This window comes from Gracilinanus agilis, chromosome 6 (genome assembly GCF_016433145.1).
Source record: "Gracilinanus agilis isolate LMUSP501 chromosome 6, AgileGrace, whole genome shotgun sequence".
In the NCBI taxonomy this organism is placed as follows: domain Eukaryota; kingdom Metazoa; phylum Chordata; class Mammalia; order Didelphimorphia; family Didelphidae; genus Gracilinanus; species Gracilinanus agilis.
The window spans coordinates 18,468,627-18,481,321 of record NC_058135.1 but is presented as its reverse complement, the minus strand read 5'-3'; the positions used below and the strand labels follow the sequence as shown (position 1 = coordinate 18,481,321).

General features: G+C 43.6%; 1 protein-coding gene across 1 annotated transcript in view; it reads right to left on the bottom strand.

Annotated features, from left to right (window-relative positions):
- LOC123251829 (E3 ubiquitin-protein ligase Mdm2-like) overlaps positions 1 to 12,320 on the bottom strand; it is a 30,389-nt gene extending 18,069 nt beyond the window's left edge. The window contains 6 exon segments of the mRNA XM_044681145.1: positions 5,105 to 5,195; positions 5,327 to 5,373; positions 7,636 to 7,685; positions 8,439 to 8,572; positions 12,049 to 12,144; positions 12,147 to 12,320. Coding sequence (XP_044537080.1) covers positions 5,105 to 5,195; positions 5,327 to 5,373; positions 7,636 to 7,685; positions 8,439 to 8,572; positions 12,049 to 12,144; positions 12,147 to 12,320 — 592 coding nt within the window.
- Positions 12,321 to 12,695: the final 375 nt, after the last annotated feature.

The following is a 12,695-nucleotide window of genomic DNA, read 5'->3' as shown; positions in this document are numbered from 1 at the left end:
TATTTTTGTACAAGTCTTTTTGCTTATGATCTCTTTAGGGTATAAACCCATCAGTGCCATGGCTGGAACAAAGGGTAGGCGGTCATTTAAAGCCCTTTGGGCATAGCTCCAAATTGCCATCCAGAATGGCTGGATCAATTCACAACTCCACCAGCAGTGTATTAATGATCCAATTTTGCCACATCCCCTCCAACATGTATTACTTTCTTTTACTGTCATGTTAGCCAATCTGCTAGGTGTGAGGTGATACCTCAGAGTTGTTTTGATTTGCATTTCTCTAATTATAAGAGATTTAGAACACCTTTTCCATGTGCTTATTGATACTTTTGATTTCTTTATCTCAAAATTGCCTATTCATATCCCTTGACCATTTATCAATTGGGGCATGGCTTGCTTTTTGCACAATTGATTTAGCTCCTAGAATAACTTGAAAAGAAGTTAAATGACCAGAAAATTGACAGAAAAATCCTGCAGCTGGGGAAAAAAATAATTCATTTAAGAAATTAAGGGGAAGGGGCAGCTGGGTGGCTCAGTAGATTGAGAGCCAGTTCCAGAGATGGGTTCTAATCTAGAATCTGGGTTCTAATCTGACCTCAGACACTTCCTAGCTGTGTAACACTAGTCAAGTCCCTTAACCCCATTGCCTAGTCCTTACTGCTTTTCTGCCTTAGAACCAATACACAATATTGATTCTAGGGCAAAAGGTAAGGGTTAAAAAAAGAAATGGAGTGGGGTGGGTATGGGCTGCAGAACCAAAATGGCAACTTAGTGGCAGTGAAAGCCATGCACAGAGGAGTTTCAGGCCACTCATGTTCCAAACCTCAGCACAAGACAACTTTGAGACTCCAGAAGCCTGCCTATGCCAATACAAGCCACTGCTTGAATTGCCTATGCCAATACACCCACTGCTTGAAGTCCCAAGCCCTGGCACCAGCCCAAAGGGAAGCCCAGAGCTGCATTGTGAATCCCCTAGTCCTAGGGCAAAATAACACACGGGGCTAGTAAGTCCTTCAAGCCATAAGCAGAGAAGACCACCACAATAGCAGTTTTCAGAACTCCCAGCCTACAGGCCAAAAAAAAAAAAAAAAAGCTGAGAAAATGAGCATATAGCACCTAGCCAAAGAAAATTTCTATGCAGACAGAGCACAACACAGATTCAATAGGCAATAGTAAGATCAAAGTAGCCATATACAAAAAACTTTAAAGAAAAATGGGAATTGGTTTCAGGCACTGCAAGAGCTCAAAAAAGGAATTTGAAAAATCAAATACCGAGAGGTAGAAGAAAAATGAGATGAAAGTAATGCAAAAAGAAAATAACAGCTTAAAAAGCAAAATTGGTCAAGTGGAAAAAGAAGAACAAAAATCTAATGAAAAAGAGTTCCATAAGAAGTAGAACTGGCCAAATGGAAAAGGAGAATCAAAGGTCATGGAATAAAATCATTCTTTAAAAATTTGAATCAGCCAAATAGAAGCTAATGGCTTAATGAGACATCAAAAAACAAAACAATCAAAAGAATGAAAAAACTGATAAAATATGAAATAGCTTATTGAATAAATGAATGACCTGGAAAATAATTGATCCCGGAGGCAATATAAATTTTTTTTTAAAACCCTAGACATTGTATTAAGAGAAATTATCAAAGAAAACTTCCCTTATATACCTGAACAAGAAAGTAAAATAGAAATTGCAAGAATCCACAGATCACCCCCTACTTATTAATAAATCCCCAAATGACAACTTCCAGGAATATTATAGTCAAGTTCAAGAGCTCCCAAGCCAAGAAGAAAATACTGCAAAGAGTACTTAAGTGGAATTCATATTTCCAAATAGTTTTATCAAAAAAATAGAAAAATAACAAATTAAAAATCTCCAATTAAACACCAAATTGAAAGTCCTAAAATTCAAGGGAAAGATTAATAAAAATTTAAAGAAAATCACTGAACTAATACATAAGAAATGGAATTGGTTTTATGAAAAATAAATCATTGGTTAGCTTGATTTAAAAAAGAAAACCCAACTGCTAGTATAAAAAACAACAACAAAAAAAGTCATAATCACAAGCCAAATATATGCCAATACACCTGACAATTTAAGTGAAATTGATGAATATTGACAAAAAAAACAACTACCCAGATTAACCAAAAAAAAAAAGAAACAGATTGCTTAACAGAAAAAGAAGCTGAACAAACACCAAAGAACTCCCTGAGAAAAAAGGCCCAGGGGGCCTGATGGAGTCACAAATGAATCCTACCAAATGGTCAAAGAATATCTCCATACTATATAAACTATTTGGGAAAAAAGGGGAAAAGGAAGTCCTTCCCAAACTCTTTTAATGACACAATATGATACTGATAATTAACCAGGAAGAGCTAAAACAAGAAAACTATAGACCGATCTCCCTAGTAAACATTGATGCAAAAATTTTAAAAACAAGATTATAAGCAATATCACAAGAATCATATTGCCATGTCCAGGTGAATTTTATATCAAGAACAGGGGGCAGCTGGGTAGCTCAGTGAATTGAGTCAGGCCTAGAGACGGGAGGTCCTCGGTTCAAATCTGGCCTCAGACACTTCCCAGCTGGGTGACCCTGGGCAAGTCACTTGACCCCCATTGCCCACCCTTACCACTCTTCCACCTAGGAGCCAATACACAGAAGTTAAGGGTTTAAAAAAAAATGTAATAAGGTTCTTTCGATATTAGGAAAACCACCAGCATAACAGCCAAGGGAAATCATGATTTCAGTAACAAAATCAAGGGGAAACCATATGATTATTTAATGCAGAAAAACATTTGACAAAATATAATACCTTTTTCTTATAAAAATATTAGAAAAACTCTGGAATAAATGGAACCCTCTATAAAGTGATAAATGGTTTCTAAAACCATCAGCAAGTATTATCTGTAATGGGGACAAACTAAACTCCTTCACAATAAGATCAGGGTTATAAAGCAAGGATGCTAATTATCACCACTATTTGATACTGTACTAGAAATGCCAGCTATATCAATAAAAGCAGTGGGAAAAAATGCTCCAAAAATCACTATTAGAGAAATAAAAATGAAAATAACTCTAAGATACTACCTCACACCTACCGGATAGGCTAACATGACAAAAAAAGGAAAATGATAAAATTATGGAGGGGATGTGGGGAAAACTGAAACACTAACACATTGTTGTCATAACTGTGAAGTGATACAACCATTCTGGAGAGCAATATGGAACCATGCTCAAAGGCCCATAAAACTATCCTTTGACCCAGCAATGCCATAATAGGTCTGTACTCCAAAGATATCAAAGATAAAGGAAAAGGACTTGGCTGTACCAAAATATTTTTAGCAGCTCTTTCTGTAGTGGCAGAGAATTTGGAAACTGAGGGTTGTCCAGCACTTGGGGAATGTTGTGGTACATTCAATATAATAGAACAAGTTGTGGTATATGGTTTAATGGAATACTACTGTGTCATGAGAAATGACAAAAAGGAGTTCAGAAACTCTCATGAGCTGAGGCAAAGTGAAGTGAGCAGAACCAGAACACTGTACATAGTAACAGAAATATTACATGACGATCAACTAAAGAACTAAACCATTATCAGCAAAGCAAATTTCCAAGATTACCACAAGGGACTCATGATGAAAATGCTAGCCACAGCCAAAGAAGGAACTATCACACATCAAAGAATGTCATCTTCCACTCTATTTCCATTATATGTGCAATATCTTCCATCACAACATGAGCAATAGGGAAATATGCATTGCACAAAAGTACTAATATAACCTCTATTTATATCAGAGTATTCATTGGCCTGGAGAGTGATGGGAAGGTGAAAATCTGAATTCTAAAGTATCAGAAAACAAAGTCAAAAATGGTTTCTACATGCAGCCAACAAAATTTAAAATTAGGGGAAAAAAAAGAACAAAAGTGAGAGGAATCTGTTTGGGAGCATGGCAACAAGGACTCAAAGGAAGCAAACTCTTTAGGAAGGGGTCCTTGGATGTCAGCTAGTTCTCAGGATAGGAAGGAATGGCCTCTGGTAATCTTGCTAAAGCACTTCTGGGTGATACAGCAAGGAAGACTGAGGAGACATCTGTCCCTGGTTACAGGTCACAGAGGAGAGCAACTATGGTCCTGTTCCCAAGCCTTAATGGGTATTGACTGACAGAACTCCAAGGGACCTTGTAATCAAAATGCTATTTAAGATTTGCTTAGGCCCACAACTCTTGACCTAAGACCTAGATCTGGTTTTGTCCAATATCCTGATAACTGCATTCTAAGATAATTGGTTTCTCTTTACTAAATGCCTTTCCAAATCTGACTCAGAGAAAAGGTCCAGAGGGCTTCATCATGCTAATAAACAAGGGCAAGAACTCTTGGGTTAGACTGGAATTTTTAAAGACAAAGTCTTTTCAATCAATCACTTGGCTCCCATTGAAACAGTATTAATAATAATCCCTTTATAATGATAATTAATATTACCATTGATTATACTAAGGTAGGGGGCAAAATAGTGAGTGTCACTAATAAATTTAAAATGTTTATTTCATCTTGCTATCTTCTTGTTTTTTATTTCTGGGTTCATTTCACAGCAGATCCAATAACCCTTGAATACTGATGTTGCCCCCTTCTACCTGACATTCACTTCAAGAGGTACATACCAAAGAGGTGGGCTCTGGTAGATGAAATCAAAAGTCTGGTGCCCCCAGGCTACCAAGTGGAATGCCTTGTGTGCATGCTTTGGACTTGACCTATTTCTTAGCATTACTAGCCATTTCTTCTTTGAATTTAAAGATACTCTCGTTTTCTTGATTGAGAAGTTTTGTGGGTTATAAACTGATTTTAGGATGTCCCATAGCAAAATGCAATGTAGTAATAGGACAGGTAGCAAACTGCAATGAACCATAGAAGAAGAATTAACAGGGTCAAGAGACAAGTCAAACATTATATGAAGAGAGGATGGCAAGAACTTGGAGATCCATCTATGTACACAACTGCCAAGGAGCCCCTTTCCAGCAGTAACTGGAAATGAACCATGAGGAACCACCAAGTTATTTCCAGAAATACTAAAGCAAAGGTTCTTGAATGAGGTAAAGATTCATGAATACCTGTTTCACTTGGGGATCTTCTTCCAGAGGTGGTGGATGATCTAGTGTCCACAGAGGATGGCTGCTTTTCCCATAGTTCCTGCACTGACTTCTGAGCACAGGGGACAAAGAAACAAACAAAGCAGGCTGAAGAAACACCAGAGAGGTAGTTCTCCCCCTTCAGTATCTAACTCCTTCTGAGTTCAAGGATACCACAGCCCAATGGGAAAGGTTCAGGCTTACCTTGAGTTCACTTTCTGATTCATGTGACTCAGAAGGGCTAGTAGACTCTAAAGTAAAAACATACACAAGAATTTCATAGAAGAAAATTAGGTATAATGGGCAAAATAGAAATAGTTTTACACAATTCATTCTTATCCAATGATTCTCTTAGCCAACACTGCTAATGTCTTCAAAGTACTTCCTTGAAATCTGAGTGTAGTATTGGCCCCAGGCAGAGGCTTGCCAAGTGCTGGAAGTTAAAAATGAGCAGATATCTACTGCTACAGCGCTTCAATTTCTTCTGTAAAATGGATATAGATACTCCTACCTGCCAACTCTCACTAAAGTCTTTAATGAGACCTTCGCCATACTATCAGGTACAGCTTGCCTATTTTTCCCACCAACATGAATAGTAACTGAAGCCGTCCCATTTTTCTGCTCTTGCAAATATTTAGGTATTACTGCAGGAGAGAAGAGCATATGGAGATGCCTATCTTGGCGTTAATTGTTGTAGTTACGTGCCCAAGGCTTCTCAGGGAAACAAACCTCTGAACAAGAGAAACACCTTTCCAGATGCTGTAATAATTAATGAAGCAGCTTCATGGCCTAGTGGATAGTGTGCTTGACTTGGGTCAGGAAGACCCAAGTTAGAATTAGGCCTCAGATACTGCCTAGCTAGTTGAGCAACTCATTTCAAGTCTGCCTCAGTGTCTCCATTTATAAAATGGGGATATTGAAGGACACTGCCTTTCCAGGACTATTTATGAATTCAATGAGGTAACACAGAAAAAAATGCTCTGCAACATTCAAGCCCCCTACAAGTTAGCAATCTCACGCAGCAGCCTGTTTGAGGAGTTTCTCCATGAAAAGATGTCTACCTAGATGGCCTCCTCTGCTCTCCTTCTTGGGCTGCACACCTCTATTCAGGGTCTTTCTTGCAAGCAGGGTTAACAAGTGGATACTTGCTTTGTCTCTTTGGGCAAAAGGTAGCAGCCAGAGGATCAGGGCAGAGGGCAAGATGCAGACAAAGGGAACTTGGGTAGATTGAAAAGGGCTGAGATTCTAGATAACAGGATCACTTGATGGCCCAGGAAGAGGTACTTGGACCTAACATTCAAGTTCTAACTTACAACAAAGAACGGAGAATAATAATTAAAGTATTTATATAGCACATACTCCATGCCAGGCACTGTACCAAATGCTTTACAGATAGTCTATCTACAACTTCCCTGGGAAGGAACTACTAAGTATTATCCCCATTTCCTAGTTAAAGAAACTGAAGCAGACAGAGATGAAGACTTGCCCAGGGCCACAAACAGTATCTGTGTCTGTATGTGAACTTGAGTCTTCCTGATGGCGAGCATGGCACTGTGGTGCCTCCTCACTGCCTAAGAAGTGAAGCCAGAATAGCACTGTTTGCCTAGGACGTCGGAATCCAGGCTTCAGAGAATCCAACAGACTAATTTTGTCATGGTTTTCTTTTTCAATTCTGTGAAAACATTTTTCTGCCATTCAGAAATAAGAGAGCTGTGAGTGCACATGTGTCTAAACACTGTTTGTGTTTTGGGTCCCAAGTGAACAATGTCCTTTCCAAGTGATTCTGGTATAAGGCTGCAAGGCTAAGGGAGGCAGAGAAGGTGTTACTAGCCATGGTACAGGGGATAGCCTGGTGTTTAACTCAGCCTAGGATCCTGGAGAAGAGCACTTGAATGCTGTCTGAGAGGTCTGGCCCAGGAAAGCAAGGATAACAGAAATTCCTGCTCCAAAATGATAGCTTCCAAGTACTCCCTCCTCAGGGCCAGGGAGGGCTCAAAGTCAATTCCTTCTCCTTGTCATATTGGCAGTGGGGGTGGCGCTGGCCTGGCACAGCACAGGCACAAAGGATCCAGGACACTGTTTCTAATCCTTCAAGGGCATAGGCAACTGGGCCCAGTGGAAAAGGAAGAAGTCAAGACTTAGCCATCCTTGTCCTAGCCAAGTGTCTGGCCTACTGATCATAATCTGAAATCTGCTTGTAGATCAGTTTTCACTTCTAGCACTCGATTCCCTTGACTAACCAAGGTCTTCCTCGTCCCCTAACTTTCCGTACCAATAAATTCTGGCTTGTCAAAGCTGGAGATATTCTAAACATATCCCAAAATAGGATGTACTAGATCCTTTCAAGTATCATATAATTTCTGTTCATTTGTAGGCTCTCATTACATCGAGCAATTAAAACTAATTACTCTGCTAAATTAATGTGATGTTTTGAGAAAGGCATAATTACACAATTCGGGAGTCTATATAGACACTGCTTAGAAACACATTAGAAGTCTTAAAGCTCAACTTACCTGAGGGATCAACTGCAATTAAGTTTCTATAAATCATTGCAGATAATTTCCTAGGAGAGAGGAAAACAACAACAAAATCCAGACATCTGAAACTGAAAAACTGCATCAGTGCTCCATACATCAATCAGACCAAAAACTTTAGGCTATTAGGAGGAACCTCCACAACAGGGATGAAAGAAAAGCTCCTTTCCTCAACGGTCCATGGGCCTCCTAGACAGGGCAGATACTGGGAGCGGGGGGCACATAAGCCGAGCTAGATGGCCATCTCAACATGTGTATGTATGCTCCTCTGTGATTTCTCAAATTACATTCAAATATAATATATAATTTTATATAGTGTATATATGTCTAATAATATACAGATAAAAATATTCTGTGATCAAAGGGCAGATTAAAAAATGATCCGTTTTCATGGAAATGTAAAGAAGTAATTGGAAATTGGCAGATTTTCTCATCATCTTTAGTTAATAACTTGTGAAGATCCAGACAGAAGGATGGTAGGAGGCCAGGGTCCATCTTCTGAACCAAACCAGGTATAAAGTTCCAGTTTACAAGACTCCAATGGAAAACACGTTTTGCCTCACCATTCCCTTTAGATAAAACTGGGGAAAAAACATTTAATACTGTCAGTCAGGCAAGATGCATTCTTTAAGCAGAGGCCAAAGGGAGCCAAGGCTTTGTCTAAAGTCACAGTGATCAGGCCTTGAGTCTCAAACCTGCAGAATGACTGCCTGCTGGCCCTTTCCCCAAGGCTCTGAAGCCATCACCCAAATAGCTCTGGTTGGGGTAAGGGCTCCAATTACCTGTGCTCTCTCATAGAGAAGCTGGATGCTCCAAACACATCTCCAAGAAGGTCATTGGAACAACAGACAACATGCTCTTGTTCTTTATCAAATAACCCCTTTGTCTTGATATATTCTCCAAGATAGAATAAAACCTGGGGGAAGAAATGAGACGTGGGAAGGTGAATGGTCACAAATACACCAACAGATGTTAGGATCTATATGGGAAGGAATAGGAGGGGAGGAAGAGAAAGCACTGGCACCCACACAGGCAGTTCAGAGGGGTTCTCTCTCACTGTGAGCACTACTCGGAGCCCTTTGTTGGCTAAGTGTATCCCCATCCCTCATTCAATTAGAATCCCTGGAGAGGCGCTGCTCGAAGGATCTTCCTGCTGGTCTTTCCCAGGCCCTCTGCCTACTCTTCCCAACAGCAGGAATCTACTTTTGAAGAACCCCCCCCCCAAGCTTTGCAAACAGAGCTCCCCAAAGGGAATGGGCCTCCTGCCTGGCTGCACTTTTCTAGCTCATCATTTAGCATCCCACAAGGGTGGGTCCCGGGTCCTATTTCTTCTCTCTCTCCCCTCAGTGATCTGGCCAGTTCCCATGGGTTACAGGGCCATCTCTCTGCAGACAATTGCCAGGTTTCTCTCTACCTACCTATTACTCTTCTTGACTTCTAGCTTTCTATCTACCCAAATATCTGCCTAGAGATAGCAGCAGCTAGCTTGTATAGCAAGTAAGAGTGCCTGCCAGTAGTCAGGAAGACTCATCTTCCCTGGTTCAAAGGCAGCCTCAGACACTTCCTAGCTGTGTGACCACCTTGTTTGCCCCAGTTTCCTCACTGGCAACATGAGTCGGACAAGGAAATAGCAAACCATTCAGTATCTTTGGCAACAAAGCCCCAATGGGGTCCCAACTGAACAGCAGGCAGTTTAAGATGGTTAAGTAAGCAAGCAGGTAGGCCTCAAACTGTAATCCTATATGCACCCAGGTATCCACCAGGTCCTCTGTCGCTCTACCTACCTACCTGCCCTGTACATTGCTGTGGCTCTACTTCTCTGTATTTATCTTGCTTTCTGGCCATCCTTTAAACTATCTAGAAATCAGCCCTCCAGTCTATCTGCATCCGAGCCATCTAGAAATCTACTCCCTGAAGGCTCAGATAGCTAAGCTAGGCGGGCAAGATACCCAAGGCCATGGTCTCCCCAAAACAGATCCAATCATTTCTCTCCATTTAAGCAACTTGATCTAAACTATCATCTAAGCTTCCCCAGATAAGGCTATCCCCCTACCTGTCCATCAAGGTCTCTCCGACCCTACCTCAGTCAGCCAATACACAGAGTGCCATGGCCCGGGGAGACAGAGAAAAAAAGCAGTCTCTCTTGTTGAGGAGCTCAGTCTAAGAGGGCAGACAACATGCTAAAAACAGGATGGAAAACAAAGATATACACAGGATAAACTGGAGATGCCAGAGAGGGGACCCGGACAGGCTTCCATGAAAGGCAGAACTTTAGCTGGTATTTCAAACCGGAGAGGCAGAGGAAGAGGAGGAGAGAATTGCAGGCTTCGGAGAATCATTGAGAACACCTAGAGTAGCTCATTCCAGGGTCAGGAAGGTCAGTGTCACTTAACAGACTAAGTGTGGCGGAAGTAGGCAGCCAGGAGGCTCAGAAATAGTATCAAGACCTAAAAGACAAGAGGTCCTGGGTTCAAATCCGGCCTCAGACACTTTATAGCTGGGACAGTAACCCATTTGCCTAGCCCTCCCCCTTCTTGGACTGAATACCAAGACAGAAGATAAAGGATTAAAAACAAAACAAAATGGGGCTAAGACCAGCTCCTCCCAGGGATGTCTGTAAGGCTCACATGAGATAATAGTTGTAAAGTGCTCTCCAAACCTTAGAACACTAAATTAGTAACTATTAAGAGATACTAGCCTGCCTCCAGGCACAAGCCATGTGCCCAGTTTGCCATCTGGTGCTTCAGTCCTGCATTATACCAAGGAATCTGATGGAAAGGGGGGGGGGGCAGACACACCTATCCAGACTGGGAACTGTTAGAGGTCTAGGAGTCCAGTCCCTTTTATAGATGACCAAACCGAGTCTCCAGAGACTTATTTACTTGGTCAAGGCGTCAGGTACATTTAAACCCAGCTCCTTCGACCTGGAGGCCACACTCTGCCCATAGCACCTTATCTCAGCCACCCAGTGCCATGAACCTCCCTTGGAAGCCCCCAACCTCGCTTCTAGACTCAGTGCAGTTCACTACTACCCAGCCTCCAAGCAATCTCCCTCACACCCACTGAAGCATCAGCTCTCTTCTACCAGATCTCCACCCTAGTGCACACCCTTTTCAGGGATGCCAACATCACCCTCTTAGGTTCAGGTCTTTCCATGTCGCTTCCTTAGTAGGAATACCTACTTCCTGGGGCATCCCTCTGCCCTGCCAGCCCCTGGTCTTCCTGCTCTCCCCCAGGACTTTAAGGACTCTAACACTGGCAGGCCAGGTTGCAGGCTTCCCCCGCCCACCTCCACGGTTCCACTAGTCCACTTCCTTTAGTGTTTCATCTTCTATTAAGAGTGGGAGCTTCTGGGGGGGGGGGGCCTAACACATTAATAAGAACTTGTGCCAACTTACTTGGACCTCCAGCCCACCAATCCCAGAAGCCTAGGAGGCTCCAATCCTGTGGGCAGCCCTTTTCCTATTGAATGCAAATGCCTAACTAAGATGGGTCATTGTTCTTCCTATTGTCTTTGAAAGGGCAGCATTTAAATGGGTGTGAACCGTATCCAAATGTTTAAAAGCAAAGGCCAAATAATTGGGAAAAAATAAATAACTGCTCAAGGAAAAAAAACAATCTGGCCAATGGGGGAGTAGTAGGAGCCATCCTGCCCCAAAGGGAGGGGGCCGGTTGGATGGGCTCCAGCTTAGGGGAAAAAAGCAGCAAATGTGGGTGCCCTTGGCCAAGTCTCTGAAGCTGACTGCTTCCAATTCCTCAACTGCGGAATTGGGATAACAGCACCTACTTGCCAGGGTGCTGGGAAGGTTTCTAGAGATTTCTGATAACCTTAAAAGTGTTACAACAACACGGCTTTTACTCTTATTGGTGGGGGCCTCTCCTTTTTCTTCCCCCCAGAAGCAGAGTTGGTGCCTTCCCCAAAGTGTGTAAGCCCTGACCCCCTCGCCTGAGTCAGCTGTATGCAGTCCAGGAGCCCGCAATGGCTGGGCCCTGCAGGGGGGCCTCCCCCAGAGCCTCTCCCTCAACAAGGGTCCTCAAAGATGCCCGGGTGGGAGTGGGGGGGAGCCTGTAGGCTGGCTCCATACCACGGGCGGGGACTACCTACCCCTGCTGTGGGTATAATAGCATATTTAGCACCTGGGGAGCCAACCTCCGCACATGGTGGTCAGTGGGATGAGGATCCCCGCGGTGCAACCTGTTTTCTCCAAAGCCTGTCTTTGAGGCGCTCGAGGGAGGCCTCCTAATCACACCAACTCAGGGTGGCTGAAAAGGGTTCAAGGAAAGGGAGGGCTGCTCAGGATCCAACTCTCCCCCTAATCGTAGGGCCCTTTCCCTCTAAAGGTTTCCACCCCGGGGGAGTCACCCGGTCACCCCCTTTCCCCTCCTCCTCACCTGACCATAGGTGAACTTGTCCTCGCAGGCGCCGCCGTGCCGGAGGACCCTCAGGAACAAGGTCTGGGGCCGGAACTGGGTGGGGGGGAGACACACGAGGAGGAAGGCTGTGAACTTGGCCGCACCCCGATGCTTGCCCACCCCAACTCTGCCTCAGTTTCCCCTGAGAGGAGCCCACCTCTCAGCCTCAGCTCACTCACCAGGGAGTCTCTGGAGGTACCCTGCACCAGCTCCGCCGCTGCTGTTGCTGCTGCTGCTGCTGCTGGCTCCATGGTACCCCAGCAAGAACCTCGCTGGGACTGGCCCTGTGGTCTCACCTCCTCGTGTTGGAGTCTTTGCCCCAAGCCCCGCCCTTCCGCCTCCACCCCTCCTCCACAGGAAGCCCCGCCCTCAGGACACGCGGCCAGCCTCGTGCCACCCAGGTGTTCTCCCGGGCTGGGCTGGGCCTCCCTGGTACAGCCTGTGCCTTAGCTCCCACCCATCAACCACTTGGTGCCTCGAGGCGTCCCTCCCTCCTAACCCCAGGACGGGAAGGGGAGCATCCTGGGAGCGCGCAGCTCATTTACAAATTAGGATTTTATTTCTTATTTTGTTCATTGCCTAGTCTTTAAAAAGACATACAAGAAAGGCTGATGATGCCGATTAAA